Genomic DNA, 24199 nt, shown 5'->3' with positions numbered 1-24199 from the left:
GTCATATCTATTGAGCTTGTGTATCTACACGTTTTGATGACTATTACGCACATTTATGCGTTTATCCGACACCTTCACATGCAATAATGCGAATCTACGCGTTCTGTGTTTATGTGTATTTAGACACAAGGGGGCGATTATTTCTTTATGCACAAATAATAATCTTTCGTCAGTACTTAAGGTCTTCCCGGTTTTTTAGACACTATAAAAGCTCACATTATCGTCATGAATCGTGTAACCATGTAACACATAAAGCCAGACAAAGATAGGTCGGGAATGTCTATTAATCCCTGTTGACCAGGTTTATTTACATTGGTACATCCGAACACACACAGGATTTCCAGCGGTTGTATTAGAGAAGCATGCGCATTCATTCATTATCTTTTGCTGTTATGAACCGAATATCTGGCTCTTGAAATATATATACAAGTATTCCATTACGAAAGGGTCTGCCACATTCATTTCTTTCTGACCCTTGCCATTAATAACTGCAAAAGATGATAAATGCGTGTGATGTGGAGTACACGTATTTACAAATTGTCAACACTATAAAGCATTTATGGTAACTATGAATATATAAGTCAAATACATACCCCATCCCTCCCCCCCCCCCCCCGAGACACTTCCCATTCCTGTTACTTCGGAGACGTCATTTCTATTGATCATGTGTGTATACACGTTTTGATTATTATTACGCATATTTATGCGTTCAGTTGATACTTTCACTTGCTATACTTCGAATTTACGCGTTTCGTGTTCATATGGATTTAGACACAAGCGGGCGTTTTTAAAGACAGAAATAATAATATCGTGTGTACTGTAGATCTTTCACGATTATCTAGAGGCTATAAAAGCTCATGTTATCGTCACGAATCGTGTGAACATTTGACACATCTAGCCAGACAAAGATAGGTTCAGTCGGTTTATCAATCCCTGTTAACCAGGTTTCTTTTCATCGGGATATTAAATCCGAACGCACAGGAACTCTAGCGGTTATATGAGAGAAGCATACACATTTATTCATTATCTTTTGATGTGATAAACCGAATGTCTGCCTCTTTAAATATAATGATATGCAAGTATTCCATTTCGAAAGGGGTCTGCCACATTAATTTCTTTCTTACCCTAACCCTAATCATTTACAACAGCACAAAATAATCAACAAATGCGCGTGCTTTAGAGTAAATTTGTCAATACTACAAATTATTTTTGGTAACTATAAACATAGGGGCCAAATACACCCCCGCCCCGCCCAGACAGACTTCCCATTTCTGTTACTTCGGCGATGTAATTTCTATTGATCATGTGTATCTACACGTTTTGATGATCATTGGGCATATTTATGCGTTCATTCGATACCTTTACTTGCAATAATGCGAATCTACCCGTTCTGTGTTAACATGTATTTAGACACAGGAGGGGGATTACTTTTCTATGCACAAATAATAATATTTCGTCAGTATTTTAGGTCTTCCCGATTTTATAGACACTACAAAAGCTCACATTGTCTTCATGAATCGTGTAACCATTTAAAACACCAAGCCAGACAGAGATAGGTCGGGAAGGTCTATTAATCCCTGTTGACCAGGTTTATTTACATTGGTACATCCGAACACAAACAGGATTTCCAGTGGTTATATAAGAGAAGCATACGCATTCATTCATTTTCTTTTGCTGTTATGAACTGAACATAACCACATTCATTTCTTTCTAACCCTAGCCATTAATAACTGCAAAAGATGATAAATGCGTGTGCTGTAGAGTATTTAAAACTATGAATATATAAGTCAAATACAGCCCCCCCCCCCGCCCCGCCCACAGACACTTCCCATTCCTGTTACTTCGGAGACGTCATTTCTATTGACCATGTGTGTATACACGTTTTGATTATTATTACGCATATTTATGCGTTCATTTGATACTTTTACTTGCTATACTTCGAATTTACGCGTTTCGTGATCATATGGATTTAGACACAAGCGGACGTTTTTAAGACAGAAATGATATATCGTGTGTACTGTAGATCTTTCACGATTTTTTAGAGACTATAAAAGCTAACATTATCCTAATGAATCATGTAAACATTAAGACATCAAGCCAGACACAGATAGGTTCAGTAGGTCTATAATTCCCTTTTGACCAGGTTTATTTACATCGATATATACATCCGAACACATCAAACAGGTTTTCTAGCGGTTTTATAAGAGAAGCATATACGCATCTATTCATTGTCTTTTCCTGTAGCAAACCGAATGTCTGCCTTTTGAAATGAATATGCAAGACTTAGTATTCCATGACAGAAGGGATCTGCCACATTAATATCTTTCCAACCCTAACCCTAACCCTTATCCAGTTACTACAGCAAAATATAATAAATGGCCCATATGAGTTAAGAGAGCAAACTACAATGATTTTGAGTGTTGACAAATTCACTTTTATAGATGACAATTATATTTCAATCAGTTGTTACTGATCCAAGGACATTTTCCATTCCTGTAACTTCGGCGATGTCATTTTTATTGATTATGTGTATCTACACGTTGTGATTGTAACTACGCATATTTATGCGTTCATTTGATACCTTTACTTGCGATACTGCGAATCGACGCGTTCTGTATTTACAGGTATTTAGACACAAGAGGGTGGTTATTATTATTATTTTTTTTTTGATGCAGAAAATTAATCATCTATCGTGCGTTCTATAGAACTTTGCGATTTTTAGAGACTATAAAAGCACACATTATCCTCATGAATCACGTAAACATTTAAGACATCAAGCCAGATACAGATAGGTCTACATCGTGTACATAGTAGGTGTATCATTCCCTGTTGACCAGGTTTATTTACATCGGTATATACATCTGAACACAAGCAGGCTTTCTAGCGGTTTTATAGGAGAAGCATACGCATTTCTTTATTGTCTTTTGCAACCGAATGTCTGCGTCTTTAAATATATATGCAAGTATTCCATTACAAAAGGGATGTGCCACATTAACATCTTTCCAACCCTAACCCCAGCCCTAGCCCTAACCCTAATCTTTTACGACAGCAAAATGGCCTATATGAGTTAAGTTATCAAATAATGCTTTTTAGTGTTGAAAATTTACTCTAGTAGATGGCAATTATATTTCAATCATGTATTACTGATCCAGGGACATTTTCCATTCCTGTAATTTCGGCGATGTCATTTCTATTGATTATGTGTATCTACACGTTGTGATTGTAACTACGCATATTTATGCGTTCATTTGATACCTTTACTTGCGATAATGAGAATCGACGCGTTCCGTGTTTACATGTATTTAGACACAAGAGGGCGGTTATCATTTTTTATGCAGAAAATTAATCATCTATCGTGCGTACTATAGAACTTTGCGATTTTTAGAGACTATAGAAGCACACATTATCCTCATGAATCATGCAAACATTTAAGACATCAAGCCAGATACAGATAGGTCTATATAGTAGGTGTATCATTCCCTGTTGACTAGGTTTATTTACATCGGTATATACAGCTGAACACAAGCAGGCTTTCTAGCGGTTTTATAAGAGAAGCATACGCATTTCTTCATTGTCTTTTGCAACCGAATGTCTACCTCTTTGAATATATAATTATAGAAGTATTCCATTACAAAAGGGATTTGCCACATTAATATCTTTCCAACCCTTACCCTAGCCCTAGCCCTAACCCTAATCTTTTACGACAGCAAAATGGCCTATATGAGTTAAGTTATCAAATAATGCTTTTTAGTGTTGAAAATTTACTCTAGTAGATGGCAATTATATTTCAATCATGTATTACTGATCCAGGGACATTTTCCATTCCTGTAATTTCGGCGATGTCATTTCTATTGATTATGTGTATCTACACGTTGTGATTGTAACTACGCATATTTATGCGTTCATTTGATACCTTTACTTGCGATAATGAGAATCGACGCGTTCCGTGTTTACATGTATTTAGACACAAGAGGGCGGTTATCATTTTTTATGCAGAAAATTAATCATCTATCGTGCGTACTATAGAACTTTGCGATTTTAGAGACTAAAGAAGCACACATTATCCTCATGAATCATGTAAACATTTAAGACATCAAGCCAGATACAGATAGGTCTATATAGTAGGTGTATCATTCCCTGTTGACTAGGTTTATTTACATCGGTATATACAGCTGAACACAAGCAGGCTTTCTAGCGGTTTTATAAGAGAAGCATACGCATTTCTTCATTGTCTTTTGCAACCGAATGTCTACCTCTTTGAATATATAATTATAGAAGTATTCCATTACAAAAGGGATTTGCCACATTAATATCTTTCCAACCCTTACCCTAGCCCTAGCCCTAACCCTAATCTTTTACGACAGCAAAATGGCCTATATGAGTTAAGTTATCAAATAATGCTTTTTAGTGTTGAAAATTTACTCTAGTAGATGGCAATTATATTTCAATCATGTATTACTGATCCAGGGACATTTTCCATTCCTGTAATTTCGGCGATGTCATTTCTATTGATTATGTGTATCTACACGTTGTGATTGTAACTACGCATATTTATGCGTTCATTTGATACCTTTACTTGCGATAATGAGAATCGACGCGTTCCGTGTTTACATGTATTTAGACACAAGAGGGCGGTTATCATTTTTTATGCAGAAAATTAATCATCTATCGTGCGTACTATAGAACTTTGCGATTTTTAGAGACTAAAGAAGCACACATTATCCTCATGAATCATGTAAACATTTAAGACATCAAGCCAGATACAGATAGGTCTATATAGTAGGTGTATCATTCCCTGTTGACTAGGTTTATTTACATCGGTATATACAGCTGAACACAAGCAGGCTTTCTAGCGGTTTTATAAGAGAAGCATACGCATTTCTTCATTGTCTTTTGCAACCGAATGTCTACCTCTTTGAATATATAATTATAGAAGTATTCCATTACAAAAGGGATTTGCCACATTAATATCTTTCCAACCCTTACCCTAGCCCTAGCCCTAACCCTAATCTTTTACGACAGCAAAATGGCCTATATGAGTTAAGTTATCAAATAATGCTTTTTAGTGTTGAAAATTTACTCTAGTAGATGGCAATTATATTTCAATCATGTATTACTGATCCAGGGACATTTTCCATTCCTGTAATTTCGGCGATGTCATTTCTATTGATTATGTGTATCTACACGTTGTGATTGTAACTACGCATATTTATGCGTTCATTTGATACCTTTACTTGCGATAATGAGAATCGACGCGTTCCGTGTTTACATGTATTTAGACACAAGAGGGCGGTTATCATTTTTTATGCAGAAAATTAATCATCTATCGTGCGTACTATAGAACTTTGCGATTTTTAGAGACTAAAGAAGCACACATTATCCTCATGAATCATGTAAACATTTAAGACATCAAGCCAGATACAGATAGGTCTATATAGTAGGTGTATCATTCCCTGTTGACTAGGTTTATTTACATCGGTATATACAGCTGAACACAAGCAGGCTTTCTAGCGGTTTTATAAGAGAAGCATACGCATTTCTTCATTGTCTTTTGCAACCGAATGTCTACCTCTTTGAATATATAATTATAGAAGTATTCCATTACAAAAGGGATTTGCCACATTAATATCTTTCCAACCCTTACCCTAGCCCTAGCCCAAACCCTAATCTTTTACGACAGCAAAATGGCCTATATGAGTTAAGTTATCAAATAATGCTTTTTAGTGTTGAAAATTTACTCTAGTAGATGGCAATTATATTTCAATCATGTATTACTGATCCAGGGACATTTTCCATTCCTGTAATTTCGGCGATGTCATTTCTATTGATTATGTGTATCTACACGTTGTGATTGTAACTACGCATATTTATGCGTTCATTTGATACCTTTACTTGCGATACTGCGAATCGACGCGTTCTGTATTTACAGGTATTTAGACACAAGAGGGCGGTTATTATTATTATTTTTTTTGATGCAGAAAATTAATCATCTATCGTGCGTTCTATAGAACTTTGCGATTTTTAGAGACTATAAAAGCACACATTATCCTCATGAATCACGTAAACATTTAAGACATCAAGCCAGATACAGATAGGTCTACATCGTGTACATAGTAGGTGTATCATTCCCTGTTGACCAGGTTTATTTACATCGGTATATACATCTGAACACAAGCAGGCTTTCTAGCGGTTTTATAGGAGAAGCATACGCATTTCTTTATTGTCTTTTGCAACCGAATGTCTGCGTCTTTAAATATATATGCAAGTATTCCATTACAAAAGGGATGTGCCACATTAATATCTTTCCAACCCTAACCCCAGCCCTAGCCCTAACCCTAATCTTTTACGACAGCAAAATGGGCCCATATGAGTTAAGAGAGCAAATAATGCTTTTTAGTGTTGAAAATTTACTCTAGTAGATGGCAATTATATTTCAATCATGTATTACTGATCCAGGGACATTTTCCATTCCTGTAATTTCGGCGATGTTATTTTTATTGATTATGTGTATCTACACGTTGTGATTGTAACTACGCATATTTATGCGTTCATTTGATACCTTTACTTGCGATAATGAGAATCGACGCGTTCCGTGTTTACATGTATTTAGACACAAGAGGGCGGTTATCATTTTTTATGCAGAAAATTAATCATCTATCGTGCGTACTATAGAACTTTGCGATTTTTAGAGACTATAGAAGCACACATTATCCTCATGAATCATGCAAACATTTAAGACATCAAGCCAGATACAGATAGGTCTATATAGTAGGTGTATCATTCCCTGTTGACTAGGTTTATTTACATCGGTATATACAGCTGAACACAAGCAGGCTTTCTAGCGGTTTTATAAGAGAAGCATACGCATTTCTTCATTGTCTTTTGCAACCGAATGTCTACCTCTTTGAATATATAATTATAGAAGTATTCCATTACAAAAGGGATTTGCCACATTAATATCTTTCCAACCCTTACCCTAGCCCTAGCCCTAACCCTAATCTTTTACGACAGCAAAATGGCCTATATGAGTTAAGTTATCAAATAATGCTTTTTAGTGTTGAAAATTTACTCTAGTAGATGGCAATTATATTTCAATCATGTATTACTGATCCAGGGACATTTTCCATTCCTGTAATTTCGGCGATGTCATTTCTATTGATTATGTGTATCTACACGTTGTGATTGTAATTACGCATATTTATGCGTTCATTTGATACCTTTACTTGCGATAATGAGAATCGACGCGTTCCGTGTTTACATGTATTTAGACACAAGAGGGCGGTTATCATTTTTTATGCAAAAAATTAATCATCTATCGTGCGTACTATAGAACTTTGCGATTTTTAGAGACTAAAGAAGCACACATTATCCTCATGAATCATGTAAACATTTAAGACATCAAGCCAGATACAGATAGGTCTATATAGTAGGTGTATCATTCCCTGTTGACTAGGTTTATTTACATCGGTATATACAGCTGAACACAAGCAGGCTTTCTAGCGGTTTTATAAGAGAAGCATACGCATTTCTTCATTGTCTTTTGCAACCGAATGTCTACCTCTTTGAATATATAATTATAGAAGTATTCCATTACAAAAGGGATTTGCCACATTAATATCTTTCCAACCCTTACCCTAGCCCTAGCCCTAACCCTAATCTTTTACGACAGCAAAATGGCCTATATGAGTTAAGTTATCAAATAATGCTTTTTAGTGTTGAAAATTTACTCTAGTAGATGGCAATTATATTTCAATCATGTATTACTGATCCAGGGACATTTTCCATTCCTGTAATTTCGGCGATGTCATTTCTATTGATTATGTGTATCTACACGTTGTGATTGTAACTACGCATATTTATGCGTTCATTTGATACCTTTACTTGCGATAATGAGAATCGACGCGTTCCGTGTTTACATGTATTTAGACACAAGAGGGCGGTTATCATTTTTTATGCAGAAAATTAATCATCTATCGTGCGTACTATAGAACTTTGCGATTTTTAGAGACTAAAGAAGCACACATTATCCTCATGAATCATGTAAACATTTAAGACATCAAGCCAGATACAGATAGGTCTATATAGTAGGTGTATCATTCCCTGTTGACTAGGTTTATTTACATCGGTATATACAGCTGAACACAAGCAGGCTTTCTAGCGGTTTTATAAGAGAAGCATACGCATTTCTTCATTGTCTTTTGCAACCGAATGTCTACCTCTTTGAATATATAATTATAGAAGTATTCCATTACAAAAGGGATTTGCCACATTAATATCTTTCCAACCCTTACCCTAGCCCTAGCCCAAACCCTAATCTTTTACGACAGCAAAATGGCCTATATGAGTTAAGTTATCAAATAATGCTTTTTAGTGTTGAAAATTTACTCTAGTAGATGGCAATTATATTTCAATCATGTATTACTGATCCAGGGACATTTTCCATTCCTGTAATTTCGGCGATGTCATTTCTATTGATTATGTGTATCTACACGTTGTGATTGTAACTACGCATATTTATGCGTTCATTTGATACCTTTACTTGCGATACTGCGAATCGACGCGTTCTGTATTTACAGGTATTTAGACACAAGAGGGCGGTTATTATTATTATTTTTTTTGATGCAGAAAATTAATCATCTATCGTGCGTTCTATAGAACTTTGCGATTTTTAGAGACTATAAAAGCACACATTATCCTCATGAATCACGTAAACATTTAAGACATCAAGCCAGATACAGATAGGTCTACATCGTGTACATAGTAGGTGTATCATTCCCTGTTGACCAGGTTTATTTACATCGGTATATACATCTGAACACAAGCAGGCTTTCTAGCGGTTTTATAGGAGAAGCATACGCATTTCTTTATTGTCTTTTGCAACCGAATGTCTGCGTCTTTAAATATATATGCAAGTATTCCATTACAAAAGGGATGTGCCACATTAATATCTTTCCAACCCTAACCCCAGCCCTAGCCCTAACCCTAATCTTTTACGACAGCAAAATGGGCCCATATGAGTTAAGAGAGCAAATAATGCTTTTTAGTGTTGAAAATTTACTCTAGTAGATGGCAATTATATTTCAATCATGTATTACTGATCCAGGGACATTTTCCATTCCTGTAATTTCGGCGATGTTATTTTTATTGATTATGTGTATCTACACGTTGTGATTGTAACTACGCATATTTATGCGTTCATTTGATACCTTTACTTGCGATAATGAGAATCGACGCGTTCCGTGTTTACATGTATTTAGACACAAGAGGGCGGTTATCATTTTTTATGCAGAAAATTAATCATCTATCGTGCGTACTATAGAACTTTGCGATTTTTAGAGACTATAGAAGCACACATTATCCTCATGAATCATGCAAACATTTAAGACATCAAGCCAGATACAGATAGGTCTATATAGTAGGTGTATCATTCCCTGTTGACTAGGTTTATTTACATCGGTATATACAGCTGAACACAAGCAGGCTTTCTAGCGGTTTTATAAGAGAAGCATACGCATTTCTTCATTGTCTTTTGCAACCGAATGTCTACCTCTTTGAATATATAATTATAGAAGTATTCCATTACAAAAGGGATTTGCCACATTAATATCTTTCCAACCCTTACCCTAGCCCTAGCCCTAACCCTAATCTTTTACGACAGCAAAATGGCCTATATGAGTTAAGTTATCAAATAATGCTTTTTAGTGTTGAAAATTTACTCTAGTAGATGGCAATTATATTTCAATCATGTATTACTGATCCAGGGACATTTTCCATTCCTGTAATTTCGGCGATGTCATTTCTATTGATTATGTGTATCTACACGTTGTGATTGTAATTACGCATATTTATGCGTTCATTTGATACCTTTACTTGCGATAATGAGAATCGACGCGTTCCGTGTTTACATGTATTTAGACACAAGAGGGCGGTTATCATTTTTTATGCAGAAAATTAATCATCTATCGTGCGTACTATAGAACTTTGCGATTTTTAGAGACTATAGAAGTACACATTATCCTCATGAATCATGTAAACATTTAAGACATCAAGCCAGATACAGATAGGTCTATATAGTAGGTGTATCATTCCCTGTTGACTAGGTTTATTTACATCGGTATATACAGCTGAACACAAGCAGGCTTTCTAGCGGTTTTATAAAAGAAGCATACGCATTTCTTCATTGTCTTTTGCAACCGAATGTCTACCTCTTTGAATATATAATTATAGAAGTATTCTATTACAAAAGGGATTTGCCACATTAATATCTTTCCAACCCTTACCCTAGCCCTAGCCCTAACCCTAATCTTTTACGACAGCAAAATGGCCTATATGAGTAAAGTTATCAAATAATGCTTTTTAGTGTTGAAAATTTACTCTAGTAGATGGCAATTATATTTCAATCATGTATTACTGATCCAGGGACATTTTCCATTCCTGTAATTTCGGCGATGTCATTTTTATTGATTATGTGTATCTACACGTTGTGATTGTAACTACGCATATTTATGCGTTCATTTGATACCTTTACTTGCGATAATGAGAATCGACGCGTTCCGTGTTTACATGTATTTAGACACAAGAGGGCGGTTATCATTTTTTATGCAGAAAAATTAATCATCTATCGTGCGTACTGTAGAACTTTGCGATTTTTAGGGACTATAGAAGCACACATTATCCTCATGAATCATGTAAACATTTAAGACATCAAGCCAGATACAGATAGGTCTATATAGTAGGTGTATCATTCCCTGTTGACTAGGTTTATTTACATCGGTATATACATCTGAACACAAGCAGGCTTTCTAGCGGTTTTATAAGAGAAGCATACGCATTTCTTCATTGTCTATTGCAACCGAATGTCTGCCTCTTTAAATATATATGCAAGTATTCCATTACAAAAGGGATCTGCCACATTGTTCTTTGTAACCCTAACCCTAGCCCTTACCCTAACTCGAAACATTTTCAACAGCAAAAGATAATAAATGCGAATGCTTTAGAGTGAATTAGGTAATTTGTCAACACTATAAAGCATTTTTGGTAACTATATAGGCCACATAATTATGTACACCGCCCCCCCCCCCCCCCCTTCGCCCAGGGACACTTCCCATTCCTGATACTTCGGCGGTGTCATTTCTATTGAGCATGTGTATCCACACCTTTTGTGGTTATTAAGCATAAATATGCGTTTATTCGATACCTTTCCTTGCAATAATGCAAATCTACGCGTTCTATACGTATACATGACTGTATTTAAACACTGGAGGGTGTTTTGTTTTGTTTTGTTTTTTTTTTTTTTTGATGCACAAATGAATAATCAAGCCAGACACAGATAGGTCCAGTAGGTCTATCATTCCCTGTTGACTATTTATTGTCCCCGCCGAACGAGTTCGAGCAGGGGACTATGAAACGGGCTCCGTACGTGTGTGTGTCCGTGTGTGTGTCCGTCCGTGCGTCCGTCCGTGTGTCCGTCCGTGTGTCCGTGTGTGCGTCCGTGTGTGATCAAAATGTTCAATTTGCTACTTCTCTGTCATTTATGAGCCGATTTTGATTCTGTTTGCTTTATATGAGAGCACTACATGGGAGCTTTGAAACTTCTACACAGAATTTCAGTTGTGACCTTTGACCTTGACCTTTGACCTATATTGTACATTTTGCTACAAAATGCTACTCCTTCGCCATTTCTAACCCGATTTCGATTCCGTTTGCTTTATGTGATGGCACTAGTTGAGGGCTTCAAAACTTCTACACAGAATTTTGACCTTTGACTTCTTTGACCTTTGACCTTGATTTTTTGACCTGTATTGTACATTTTGCTACAAAATGCTACTCCTTCGCCATTTCTAACCCGATTTCGATTCTGTTTGCTTTATGTGATGGCACTAGGTGAGGGCTTCAAAACTTCTACACAGAATTTTGACCGTTGACTTCTTTGACCTTTGACCTTGATTTTTTACCCATATTGTACATTAGCTACAAAATGCTACTCCTTTGCCATTTCTAACCCGATTTCGATTCCGTTTCCTTTATGTGATGGCACTAGGTGAGGGCTTCAAAACTTCTACACAGAATTTTGACCTTTGACTTCTTTGACCTTTGACCTTGATTTTTGACCTATATTGTACATTTTGCTACAAAATGCTACTCCTTCGCCATTTCTAACCCGATTTCGATTCCGTTTGCTTTATGTGATGGCAATAGGTGAGGGCTTCAAAACTTGTACACAGAATTTTGACCTTTGACTTCTTTGACCTTTGACCTTGATTTTTGACCTGTATTGTACATTTTGCTACAAAATGCTACTTCCGGCGGGGACATATATTTCGCACCGCGTAATTTCTACTTTTCCTTGTTTACATCGGTATATACATCCGAACACAATCAGGCTTTCTACCGGTTTTATAAGAGAAGCATTATACGCATCTATTCGTTGTCTTTTGCTGTCGCAATCCGAATGTCTGCCTTTTGAAGTGAATATGCAAGACTTAGTATTCCATGACAAAAGGGATCTGCCACATTAATATCTTTCTAACCCTAACCCTAACCCTAACCCTAACCCTAGCTCTAACCCTAATCCTAGCTCTAACCCTAATCCTTTACAACAGCAAAATATAATAAATGGCCCTTACTATTATATAAGTGAGCAAATAATGCTTTTTAGTGTTGACAAATTCACTTTAACAGGTGGCAATCACATTTCAATCATTTGTTACTGATCCAAGGACATTTTCCATTCCTGTAACTTCGGCGATGTCATTTCTATTAATTATGTGTATCTACACGTTGTGATTGTAACTACAGTGTACGCATATTTGTGCGTTTATTTGATACCTTTACTTGCGATAATGCGAATCGACGCGTTCTGTGTTTACATGTATTTATACACAAGAGGGCGGTTATTTCTTATGCACAAAAATGCGATTTTTAGAGACTATAAAAGCACACATTATCCTAATGAATCATGTAAACATTTAAGACATCAAGCCAGATACAGATAGGTCCAGTAGGTCTATCATTCCCTGTTGACCAGTTTTATTCACATAGGTATATACACACAAACACAAACAGGCTTTCTAGCGGTTTTATAAGAGAAGCATATACGCATCTATTCATTGTCTTTTGCTGTTCGAAACCGAATGTCTGCCTTTTGAAATGATTGAATATGCAAGTATTCCATTACAAAAGGGATTTGCCACATTAATATCTTTCTAATCCCAACCCTAACCCTAGCCCTAACCCTAATCCTTTACACCAGCAAAATATCATAAATGGCCTACATGAGTTAAGTTACCAAATAATGCTTATTAGTGTTGACAAATTCACTCTTTAATAGATGACAATTATATTTCAATCATTTATTACTGATCCAGGGACCTTTTCCATTCCAGTAACTTCGTCGATGTAATTTCTATTGATCATGTGTGTCTACACGTTGTGATTGTAACTACGCATATTTATGCGTTCATTTGATAACTTTATTTGCGAGAGTGCGAATCGACGCGTTTTGTGTTTACATGCATTTAGACACAAGGGGGCGGTTATTTATTTATTTATTTTGGATTCACAATCATCTATCGTGCGTACTGTAAGATCTTCCGCGATTTTCTATTAGAGACTTTAAAAACTCTCATTATCCTAATGAATCATGTAAACATTTAAGACATCAAGCCAGAAACAGAAAGGTCCAGTATAGGTCTATCATTCCCTGATGACCAGGTATCATCGGTATATACATCCGAACACAAACAGGCTTTCTAGCGGTTATATAAGAGAAGTACAATACGCATTTATTCATTTTCTTTTGCTGTTGTAAACCGAATGTCTGCCTCTTGAAATGCATATACGAGTATTCCATTACGAAAAGGCTCTGGCCGGCAGTTTCCAATTCATAGTGGTACAAAAAAAGAAGAAGATGTCATCAAGGAAGTATTGCCACATTAATTTTTCTGGATGTCCCATTCTTAGCATCAATCTGCATAAAATCATAATTCGCTCAGCACAAAAATATTCCAAAAGTACGTGTATTTTATTTAGAGACCGAAACGCTCTTGTCAGTGTTAAGGGTGGGGCGGGAAGGGGGGCGATGTATGTGGCCTGTATGTTTTTAGTACACAAAAATGCTTTATAGTGTTGACAAATGCACTCTAATAGATATATTTCAATCATAACTGAATCAGGGACACTTTAAATTCCTGTTACTTCGGCGATGTCATTTCTATCTAGCATGTGTATCTACATGTTTTGATGATTAACGCATATTCACGCGTTCAATCGATACCTTTAACACTTTAGACATCAAGCCAGACACACGTAGGCCCAGTAGTCGTTTCACACTCAGTTGAGCGTATTTATTCACATTTTGTCCATTCAAACTCTGTGGTGGTTACAACGGAAATTGCATTCTTTATTACCTTTTCTGGTTATGCGAAAATACGGGCTTCACGTACATTAATTATCTAAACACAAGTGGACGTTTATTCAATGCAGACGTTTGTTTTTCTTTTTAAATTTAACGTCATACGACAGATTTTTCACGATCGTATATAGATACAATAGAGGGGGAAAAAACATACAGGCCGATAGAATCATAATAGAACTTAGGAACTTATAATTAGAAATCACGCAAGGCACAGACAGGCAGAATCCGTCTTGCACTATGAAGCATGTTTGTTCATGTTTATGCACACTTTGTTTTGTTTGTAATCCAAATATACGCATTAATTCACTTTGTTTTGATGATTATAGCGAGAATGCATGCGTCTGAAATGCATAAAGAACCAATACAAGATTCGTAGGTGATATCTAATGTTACGTTTAGACCAATCTAAAAATGTCAACATGATAATAAACACTACCATCCAGTCGCTACCCTGCTTTGGACTTTCCAGGAATCCTTAGATATTTATCAGTACCTGGGGATGGACTCGTCAAAACATCGTTGTTGGTGCTAATGTGACGTAGAATACACAGCGCGATTAAATGAAATGCCTAAAATAGGACACGAGGTACATTATTTTATTATCACTTTATGTTGACTTATATGTTTCAGTTTGAATATGGACACCTTCATCCAAATTTGTAAAAAGTATTTGAATATGATCATACATGTAAGTACAATCTGATTGTAATTTTATGTTATGAAAGAAGTGTTATGCATATAATAACAGAGAAAATTAATTAAATTGCACATTCTATTCTATCATTGTACTGAAAATGTTCACTCTGTAACCATATTATCATACATTTTACATTATATCGTATTTACACTCTGTAATAATATCAAATTATAAAAACGACATATTTTTGTTTCTTCTTTTTACCGACAATGTCGATGTACATGTATAGGACCTACTCTTGTTGGAAAAGAGAAAGATTTGATTTTACGAATACATGTATCTATCATGTTACACCGATAATGATTTCTCAATTACTCTTAATCATAGCATGGAAGCTGGAAATATGCAGATGTCAGTTGAAATCAGTACTGTCTAGAGAAACCAGTTAAATGGAAGGAGTGACAAATAAGCATTGAAACAAAATCATTCATAACGCAGTCATAATTATGCCTCATTCACTTTGTCAAAACGTCGAGAAGAACCTCAATCAACATTAAGCACTTCGAATTCTGTCATTCGGAAGTTGTGCATAACTTTATGATCAGCTTAAAGAAAAATACTTGGTATTCCAGAGTACGTAGTCTCCGTTTTATAAAGGGCGACAGTTGTAACATATACCTTTACAGAGGTACGTATAAAATGCAATATATCAGAAGTCATGACTGTAATTTCATGTTCACCCGTCTGCTGATAATAAACGCCTAGTTGCAATAAGCATAAAACGCAAAGGATTACATGGAACTTAATAATTAACGCGTACGGCAGGCTGTCATACGAGATGTATACATGAATACTTCAGTCATAATTTTTTAATCAAAATTTCATAGAGCAATTGAATATCAAAAAAGCTGAAAAAATGCGAAGAGTATTCAGTGATAAAAGCGGTATATTATCAACGCATTTTCAGCTGCATGAGGATTCGTAGCCTTTCTAATTGTTCTTGAATTTCTAATGTATAGGCTTAGCAAAATGTGGAAAGGTTACAAATTCGAAAAGGACTTACTTGACTAGGGAAAAAAACAATCGAAACATATAATAGAAACTAGATATTCACTATCTATTTCATCTCAGAAAATGTAGAACTCTGACAGGAAATTATTGTACAATTGTATTGTGGTCAATAGAAATATTTGTATATAGGTAAAAGTTGTTTATCACACATTTTCAGCTTAGAGGAGAAAAATAATACATCACCAATATCGGAATGGACAGTTGGTTTTCTTATAAAAATGACCACTTCGACATACTAACTGTGTATACATTAACAGACATTCACCAGAAGAAAATATGCAATAAAATACAGTCTGTCCAAAAAACAAGCTAACAAAAAACCAGAAGAAAAAAAACCCCAGAAAGACACCAAGGTAATTTGGTTTTCTGAACCAGGACGGGGACCTTCAGCGACACAGGGTTTGAGAACAAGTGAATAGTAATAATAATAATACTAAACCCAATCGAATACTCCAATAAAAGTTGTAAAACTGCTGGACCCATGTCCTTGTTTTCACGACATAATTTACACGAAAAAGCTTTGGAAAAAAAAGTGTCGACAATTGAAAGTATTTGTATGAGATTGGGTGTGTATGCTGCATTGGTTTCCGTTGTTCACAGACCCGCTGGCCGGAACGGTCCCCTCTCTGCCACCTTTTAAAAGTTCATAAAAAAACAAGCGTGGAATTCTTGTTGTTGCGCATGCCAGTGTAGCAAACGGTTGTGCCAGTGTCAGTAAGGATGTCGAGTGAGGGTCTCGAATGTGGACACCAAAGCCTGGAAGATAAATGAAAGAGAAACGGTGCTGAGAATATGAACTTTTTTATTTCTAATAACGAAAAGTAATAACGAAAATAAACTGGCACTTTGGGCTCGCTGCACGAGTACTCGACCCTGAGATCAACCCGATTTTGATAAACCTAACCTGACCAAGCAAAATAGTGAAAAATTAATCACACTTGAAAGAAAAGTCATGGACTTTTAATTTCTCTATATTTGGAAACTTTGATTTGTATTCTGCAAATGAGGACTCGGTAAGCTAATGATGACATAAATCCACTTTTTTTCTGTTATTAAAGTAAATTGAATCGAAAACATTTAAATTCTTTTAGATGTACATTAATTATCGCAAATGTACATTAAATTAGCTACAGTGAACAAATATATTAAAATTTATTACAATAATTGTTTATGTCTACATTTCTATTGACAGCTCAATAATATCTAAACGAACATTACGTTAAAAACAATTAAATTTCGTTGTAGTCATATCAAACGGTTGAATGTAAAGAAGGTATAAATTCCCATTCATAAAATTCACAGCACTACAAAAGTTCTGCCTTTCTACATATCTGATTTTAGAGAGCTTTAACATAATTAGGAAAAAAAACAATACAAAATAACAAAGACATCTATGCTTAACTTCACTTGAAATAGATTTGAATACATAATACCAGAGTACTACAGTTTACACTAATTAATCAGTTTCTGGAATGGGCGCAACCCAAATAAAACAGCGTTTTCATGTCAAGGCGGAAAAAATATCAGAATATACGAAATGTGCAATTTCAAATATCTACATGGCACTAAAAAAGTAAGTATCCAAAGTAACACAAACACAAATTGATGAAGTTCCAGTAAAATATAGAATTCAGAACCAACGGAAAATCATTATTTGAATGATAAATTTCGAACAGTAAAAAAAAATGTAAAAAAAACCCCCAAAACTTACGTGTATAAGTAAATAACAGGTACAAGTTCGGCCGTAACAGGAATAGTGACAGCAACTGGAATGTTCATGGCATCACAAATTAATAGCAAAACAAAAACCAAACAAAACAAAATAAAACAAACTTTATAACATAATCTGGCGAACGACAAAAAAAAAAGCCACAAACATTTGAACGTGCACTCCTGGATAGCTGTTGCCCCGGCGTCAGAAGTTCGAAGGCGTTCGCTTTCAGCGCTTTCTCCGGGTATTGGTTTTTTTTTTTTTTTTTTTTGGTGTTTTTTTTTTTTCGCTTTCAGTTCGTTATTCCGAATGTTTGCTATTTCAAAGGTTCTCCGAATGCTCGTTATCTCAAAGGTTCGCTTATTCCGGCTATTCATTAGTCGAAAAATAAGGGAAGGTTTGTTAATATAGAATAACGAAACTCCAACGAAACGACTAACGAAACGACAATCGACCTTCGAAATGACAATTGCAACATCCTAAAATTGTGTTCGAATGAAGGAAGCCTTTTCCATTTTCGAACTAAGGAATATAGCTATCGGTATTCGCAATTTGCGTGTTTCGGAATAACGAACCCTGGGAATAATAAACCTTTCGAAATTAACATCATCCGGAAACAGAGATCAAAGAGATAATAATGATTTTTTTTTTAAATGATTGATCGCATAATTGTCGTAACACGATAAAAATCAGATAAACGTCAACACCTTTTTGTGAAAAAGAAAACGAGATAAATTTCAACTCAACGCGTTCAAAACAAAAATACAACGAATTCCAACGTCATATTAAGTTAATAAAAACTAAGAAGTTATAGCCAAGAGATAAATCATTTCACTTGGAAAACATTTTCTGACCAGCCTTTTTTTTTTCATTGTTGACTCTTTTTTTTTTTGTCGGGAAGATGTTCATCATCGTGTAGAAACTGAAGGAAATAAAGCTGATCTCCTGTCTCCCGAAGCGAGGTAAACAAAAAACAAAACAAAACAAAAGGAATACTACTTTGTCAGCCGACGGCTATTTATAGCAGACTTCGCGGCCGAAACGTATTCATTTTATCGCGTTTCCCTCGCTTCGTGAGACAGAAGATCACCTTTATTTCCTTCAAACTTTTTTTTTAAATGTATGAAAAGGAGGTGCCGCAATTAAGTTTCAACGTTTTAGAAAACATGTATAAGCGGAAAAATGAGCAAAGAAAATCGGATTCTATCGTGATAGCGTCCGATTTTCTTTGCTCATTTACCACTGATAAAATAAATTCATTTCCATGGTCAGTTTCCTTCTGTTTGCGTTTTAGAGAAAAAAAAAATACAGATGTGTAACGATTTACCTGACGGACATGATAAAAACAGTTCTGACACCTTGTTTTCTTAACTTTGAGAATCAACCACGAAGGATAAATTCGATAGACCGTTTGGAACAGCAATATAAATGGCTAATTAACTAGTGCAAAACGTCTATAAATCGATGTAGAACAACAACGAATCAACAGGTTATTTATGTAACTGAAAGCCCGGACTATCTATATTACCAGACACTTATTTTCTGTTGCCGTGAATTCCGTCCTCAGAGGCTGAAAAGCGAGCGAAAAGAAAAGGCACCAATTATTCACAAATATCTTAACATTACGAGTGTAAAAAACTAAGTGAATCACTCTCTTCTGTTTCAATGCGACATTTTGCGCGGCGCAAAATCGCATTGCAGTTACACGCGATGCTTTCACTTAGGCGCCGTAGATGGCGCTAGACAATTTCACCGGAGGAGATCCGCCGGTCGGTGCGTTCGCGTTGAAACGTGTTTGTGTACGCGCTACCGATGCGCGGTTCTACGCGTAGTAAGTTTAACGCGATCAGCACTGTAACTCGAGGTATCATCATGAAACTGACATATTCATGCATGCTCAACCTAACAGTGATTCTCTTTGGAACTGTGAGGTCAAAGGTGAAAGGCCAGGTTTAGATAATGCTATTTTCCCATTTGATACTGAAATTATACTTTTTCTCAATACCTTGAAAATTACTCAATGCATAAACTTATAAAAGGGTCAAAAGTCAAGAAAAAATCATCAGTTCCCCAAATACCTGCACTCTGACATTTTAATCATTCATCCAATTGAACCTAGTTCTAGGAAAGTGAACATTCAGCACATTTGTGTCAAACCTGTCATTTTAATATTTTGCCAATTGTGTGAAACTGTCATCACACATTGTCAAGACATTGTACTATAGACCAGAACCATGCATTATGGCGGAGGCATATCAGTAGCCGTAGCGATATATCTAGTTAATATGATATTGAGCTAGTACCCTACATATTGCTTTTGACATGCGTGGTAGTAAAGATATAGTTGAAAACACAACCTGCTTATGTTCATAATTATAAGATATTGGCAGATGAATTGATACATGAATTATAGATAGATACATAGATACATCTATGGGTAGATTACATACATACATACAGACACCCATGCATACATAAATTATTCATAGAAAGGAAGATGGATAGAGGCAAAATAGATGTTCACAATAGAGATGGAGAGGTAGAGAAAAGCACATCCTCATTGGACTGTGAGCATATTCTGTATTTCTTTCCTAGTGAGGAAGAGTCATCATTGATAATAGATTTTAAAGTTTGATGAAGGCATTAGATCATCAAACCATATGCTACAGGTGGATAGAAATAGTATTCAAACTCTCTCATGCACCTTGCAATGCACCCAGCAATATTGCCCTGCTTAATCTTGAGCCATGACCCCTTTGCTTGTATGGACATCCAGGAGGCAATATCAGCCAAGCTGTCCATCTCTCTGCTGCGCCACTCGGACATCGTCCCCGCCGACAAGGCCTTCTACGAGGCTGGGGTGCAGGCCAGGTCCCAGAACATGTACAGCATGGCCTTCGTGTTCCTCAACCGATTCTTGGACCTCACAGAGGTAAGACCAGGACCTTAAAAGAGTCATACCATTTAGTTCATTGACCCAAGATGCACCATCTGTGTCGTATACAATTCTGTTTCTCATTTATCAAAAGCAAAATCAAATGCATGAGGAAAAAATGTGTTCATTCAGTGAGTGCTTATTGTGCATTTAATATGTAAATCGAATGAGGTTTTTTTGTTTTGTTTTGTAAGGGTTAGTGTTAGAAAGTTGGAAATAGAACACTTGATGTGGCTAGTAAAGTTATCGCCTAATAGAAGATGCTAATTAGATCCTCCATAGTGCCTGTGTTTTTGGGAGGGGGTCTTGTGTGTGTGTGTGTGTGTGTGTGTGTGTGTTTATTAACTTGTATTAAAGACATTTAGATCAATTGCTAAAGTTGACTCAAGCAAAACACTTATTACCAGCCAAACAAAGCATATGCCTGAAACATGTCTTCCAACAGCAGAATGAATAATTTGTTCCATAAAGGAAGTCTTGAAATATATTTTCAGTGTATAAGGATTAACTGATCTAGCTAATCCTTATTGCATTCATATGGCTTTTCTGTTAAACTCTCTGAAGGGAGCTTGCTAACTTTTACATCTAGGTTCAATCTGGATGGATTGCTGATCGAATGCAGAAGAGGGGGTAAAAAAAAGCATGGCAATTTAAGCTAATAGGGCCTGGGCACATTAAGACTAATGGGGACGGTATAGTTTTGGTTGAGATGGAGATTCAGGTTTTAACTTTGTGGGAGATATAGAAACCACTTGTTTGAAATATTAAAGAGCATACAATTCGAAGAGGAATAAAGAGTTTATGTGATTTTAAAATGGCTGAAAATGTAACATTTTCATTCCTCTTAGAATTGTATGCTCTTTCATATTTCATATAAGTGGTTTCTAATTATCTCATAAAAGTTTAAATCTGTATCACCATCTCAACCAAATCTATACCATCCCTTTAATTACCAAGTAGAGGAAGTAATGAAAAGAATTCTTCCATTCACAGGCCATTGAGGAGGGTAGTCTGGACATCCTTGACAACACAGACTTCCAGGATACTGACATCCCCTTTGAAGTACCCCTACCAGAGAAGCAGCATGTACAGGTGAGACAAGCTGCACCAACTCTGTGCATCTCTCTCATTATTACAATTCTCCCAATTGCAATAAAGCAAGAAACATGTGGAGGAACGTACATAAAAGCAACCTTGTGCATCTGGAGGTCCTGTGAAAAATAGGCCATGATGTAGAGGTACAGTGTATGAATGGTAGAATAAAAATTGAACTAAAGAATGATATTGAAAAAGCAATAAAGAAACGTACAGTTGCATTGATTAAGACTGCTCAGCATCTTATGTAAGTTAAAACGTCATAGTGATGTAAATTGCTGTTTTCACATATCAAAATAAATCAAAGCATGTCGTAGGTCAAGGTGAGGTAGTACATGGCTTTCAGTCAGTATCTTGCTGTGGTTGTACTCGTGGAGAATCTCTGCTTCTCTTTTTATGTTTATCGAGCCCCAGAAAGATTGAAGAAAATTTTAGTTACAGAGCTCTGAAGCTGGATATGATATGTCTTTACCCTACCAGATGCAAACTTAACCCTAACTTACACTTGTACCTGGGCTATTTAGCGAACTTGAATTCCGGGGGGGGGGGGGGGGGGGGGGGGGGGGGGGGCATTATGGCCCCCCCTTCAGATCTCGGCCGTTGATCGCGCGATCGCCAAAAAATTTTGCATGAACATAAAGCCGGATGTAATCTACAAGACTGTTCAGTTCAATTTTCAAAAAATTTGCATTTTCTATTTCAAATTAATTGATTATTCAAATATATGCCCAGGCGCGACAAATTTGGTCTCAAAAGTTGCGCGAGACTTGAAAGTAAAAAGTCAGCGAGTGGCGCGGTCAAAAAATTTTGCGCACCGGAATGGTCGCGGAATTCGTCGAAGGGGGGGCCATTATGCCCCCCCCCCCCCCAGGTAAGTTAGGGTTAGATTGTCATTATTATGAATTTCAAAACCTCAAGAAGTGTCAACACTCTGGATGATGTACAGAAAATAAATTTCCACCGACAAATTTTTTATTCATGTACTTGTATGCCAGGAAAGATAGTAAAAGTTTAAATACTTTTCAAAGGTCGATTTTGGATTGAAAAGTGAAAAATCTGAACATAAATAGTGTGTGGCATTGAGTTTGTAATCGTATCCTGCATTTCTGAAGCAACATCTGTAATTCAGTAATTGATCAATTCAAAACCACAGCCAGCCACAGATACTCTCTTGCACTGAGGTATTCACTCTGCTTGTGTGTGTTCTCCAGCACCCATAGAAATGTAACATGTGTGGTCAAATGCATGTGATAAGATGATGAGATGTATTCTTCAGCATTGGGCACATGCGAATGCACTTATACAGTCCACACAGATTTCATGAGTGAGTGACTTTTCTAGCATGTGCATTCTGTATGTCAGCGGAAGCATTGCACTGTGATACTACAGTGCTCTCAATATCACAGTTATTCACAGGTGTCTATATGAACATGCCTGAGACAAAAGGCGTCCCTAAGTCTGTGATAAATTTTTCATCTTGAAAAAGGTAATAGTGATTAGCGATGAGGTTGTAAAGGCACTCAAGGGGTCAGAAAAACCATGGGGGGTATTACCGCATTGATACACGTTGACAGGCACGTGTGTGGCATATAATCAGCAAGCATGAAGTGCACACAGATCTCTATGTAAAATAGTTATCTGGAGTGTGACAAACACAATACTCAAAAAAAGATGCACATTTCTATGCAGACTCTGTCCGTGACGTATTCAGTCACATGGGTGATTTTGAGGGTATCTCCCCCACTGGCTATTAAAATGGTTTTGTCTGTGAACAACAGTGATGAATTCATTTGAAATGCATGAGAGCATGGAATGTCAACTGAGTTCTCAATACCATGAGAGCACTATTAGTTTATTGTTTCAAATCCGGCAGCTTGTGCATGCCCTGACGCATACACCGGATGTGATGCAATCAAGTGAATGAGAGTTCCTTGCATCTTCTCGCTTTGAAATGATACCAAGATACCAGAACAAGTTTTGTTTACGCAGCTGTGCAAACACTGTCATTGCCTTTGTCTGAATATCTTTTGTATACGTACATGCATGAGAAAAAGGGGAAACGTGGGAAATCACCCAATTTCAAAATATCACACTTTAAGGATGATTCTGATAGTCATGTAATTGATTGAGCAATTCATTGCGCAAGACTTCCACAATTCTACTTCCACTGCTGGAATGTGTTTTTGCGAATCACGTTGTTGCTAGGTAAGGCAAATATTAGGCAAAGTGGGGGATGACACTGTGAGCTGCTATACATCACACTTGTGAATGAAGTTTGCTTATAGCTTGATTGAATAAATTAGTGAATTGTTGGGGGCTTCAAGAAGTTTACAT

At 36.3% G+C, this 24199-nt stretch overlaps 1 protein-coding gene across 1 annotated transcript in view; it reads left to right on the top strand.

Annotated features, from left to right (window-relative positions):
• The window catches only part of LOC139722215 (intraflagellar transport protein 172 homolog), a 107776-nt gene that overhangs the window by 80296 nt on the left and 3281 nt on the right, over positions 1-24199 (top strand). The window contains exons 34-35 of the mRNA XM_071633526.1: positions 20612-20767; positions 21764-21862. Coding sequence (XP_071489627.1) covers positions 20612-20767; positions 21764-21862 — 255 coding nt within the window. The remainder of the gene's footprint in view (positions 1-20611; positions 20768-21763; positions 21863-24199) is intronic.

Source organism: Diadema antillarum, unplaced genomic scaffold (assembly GCF_040938485.1).
Source record: "Diadema antillarum isolate AM-2024a unplaced genomic scaffold, OU_Dant_1.0 scf00000161, whole genome shotgun sequence".
Taxonomy (NCBI): domain Eukaryota; kingdom Metazoa; phylum Echinodermata; class Echinoidea; order Diadematoida; family Diadematidae; genus Diadema; species Diadema antillarum.
The sequence above is the reverse complement of the archived record's forward strand: the minus strand, read 5'-3'. Positions and strand labels throughout refer to the sequence as shown.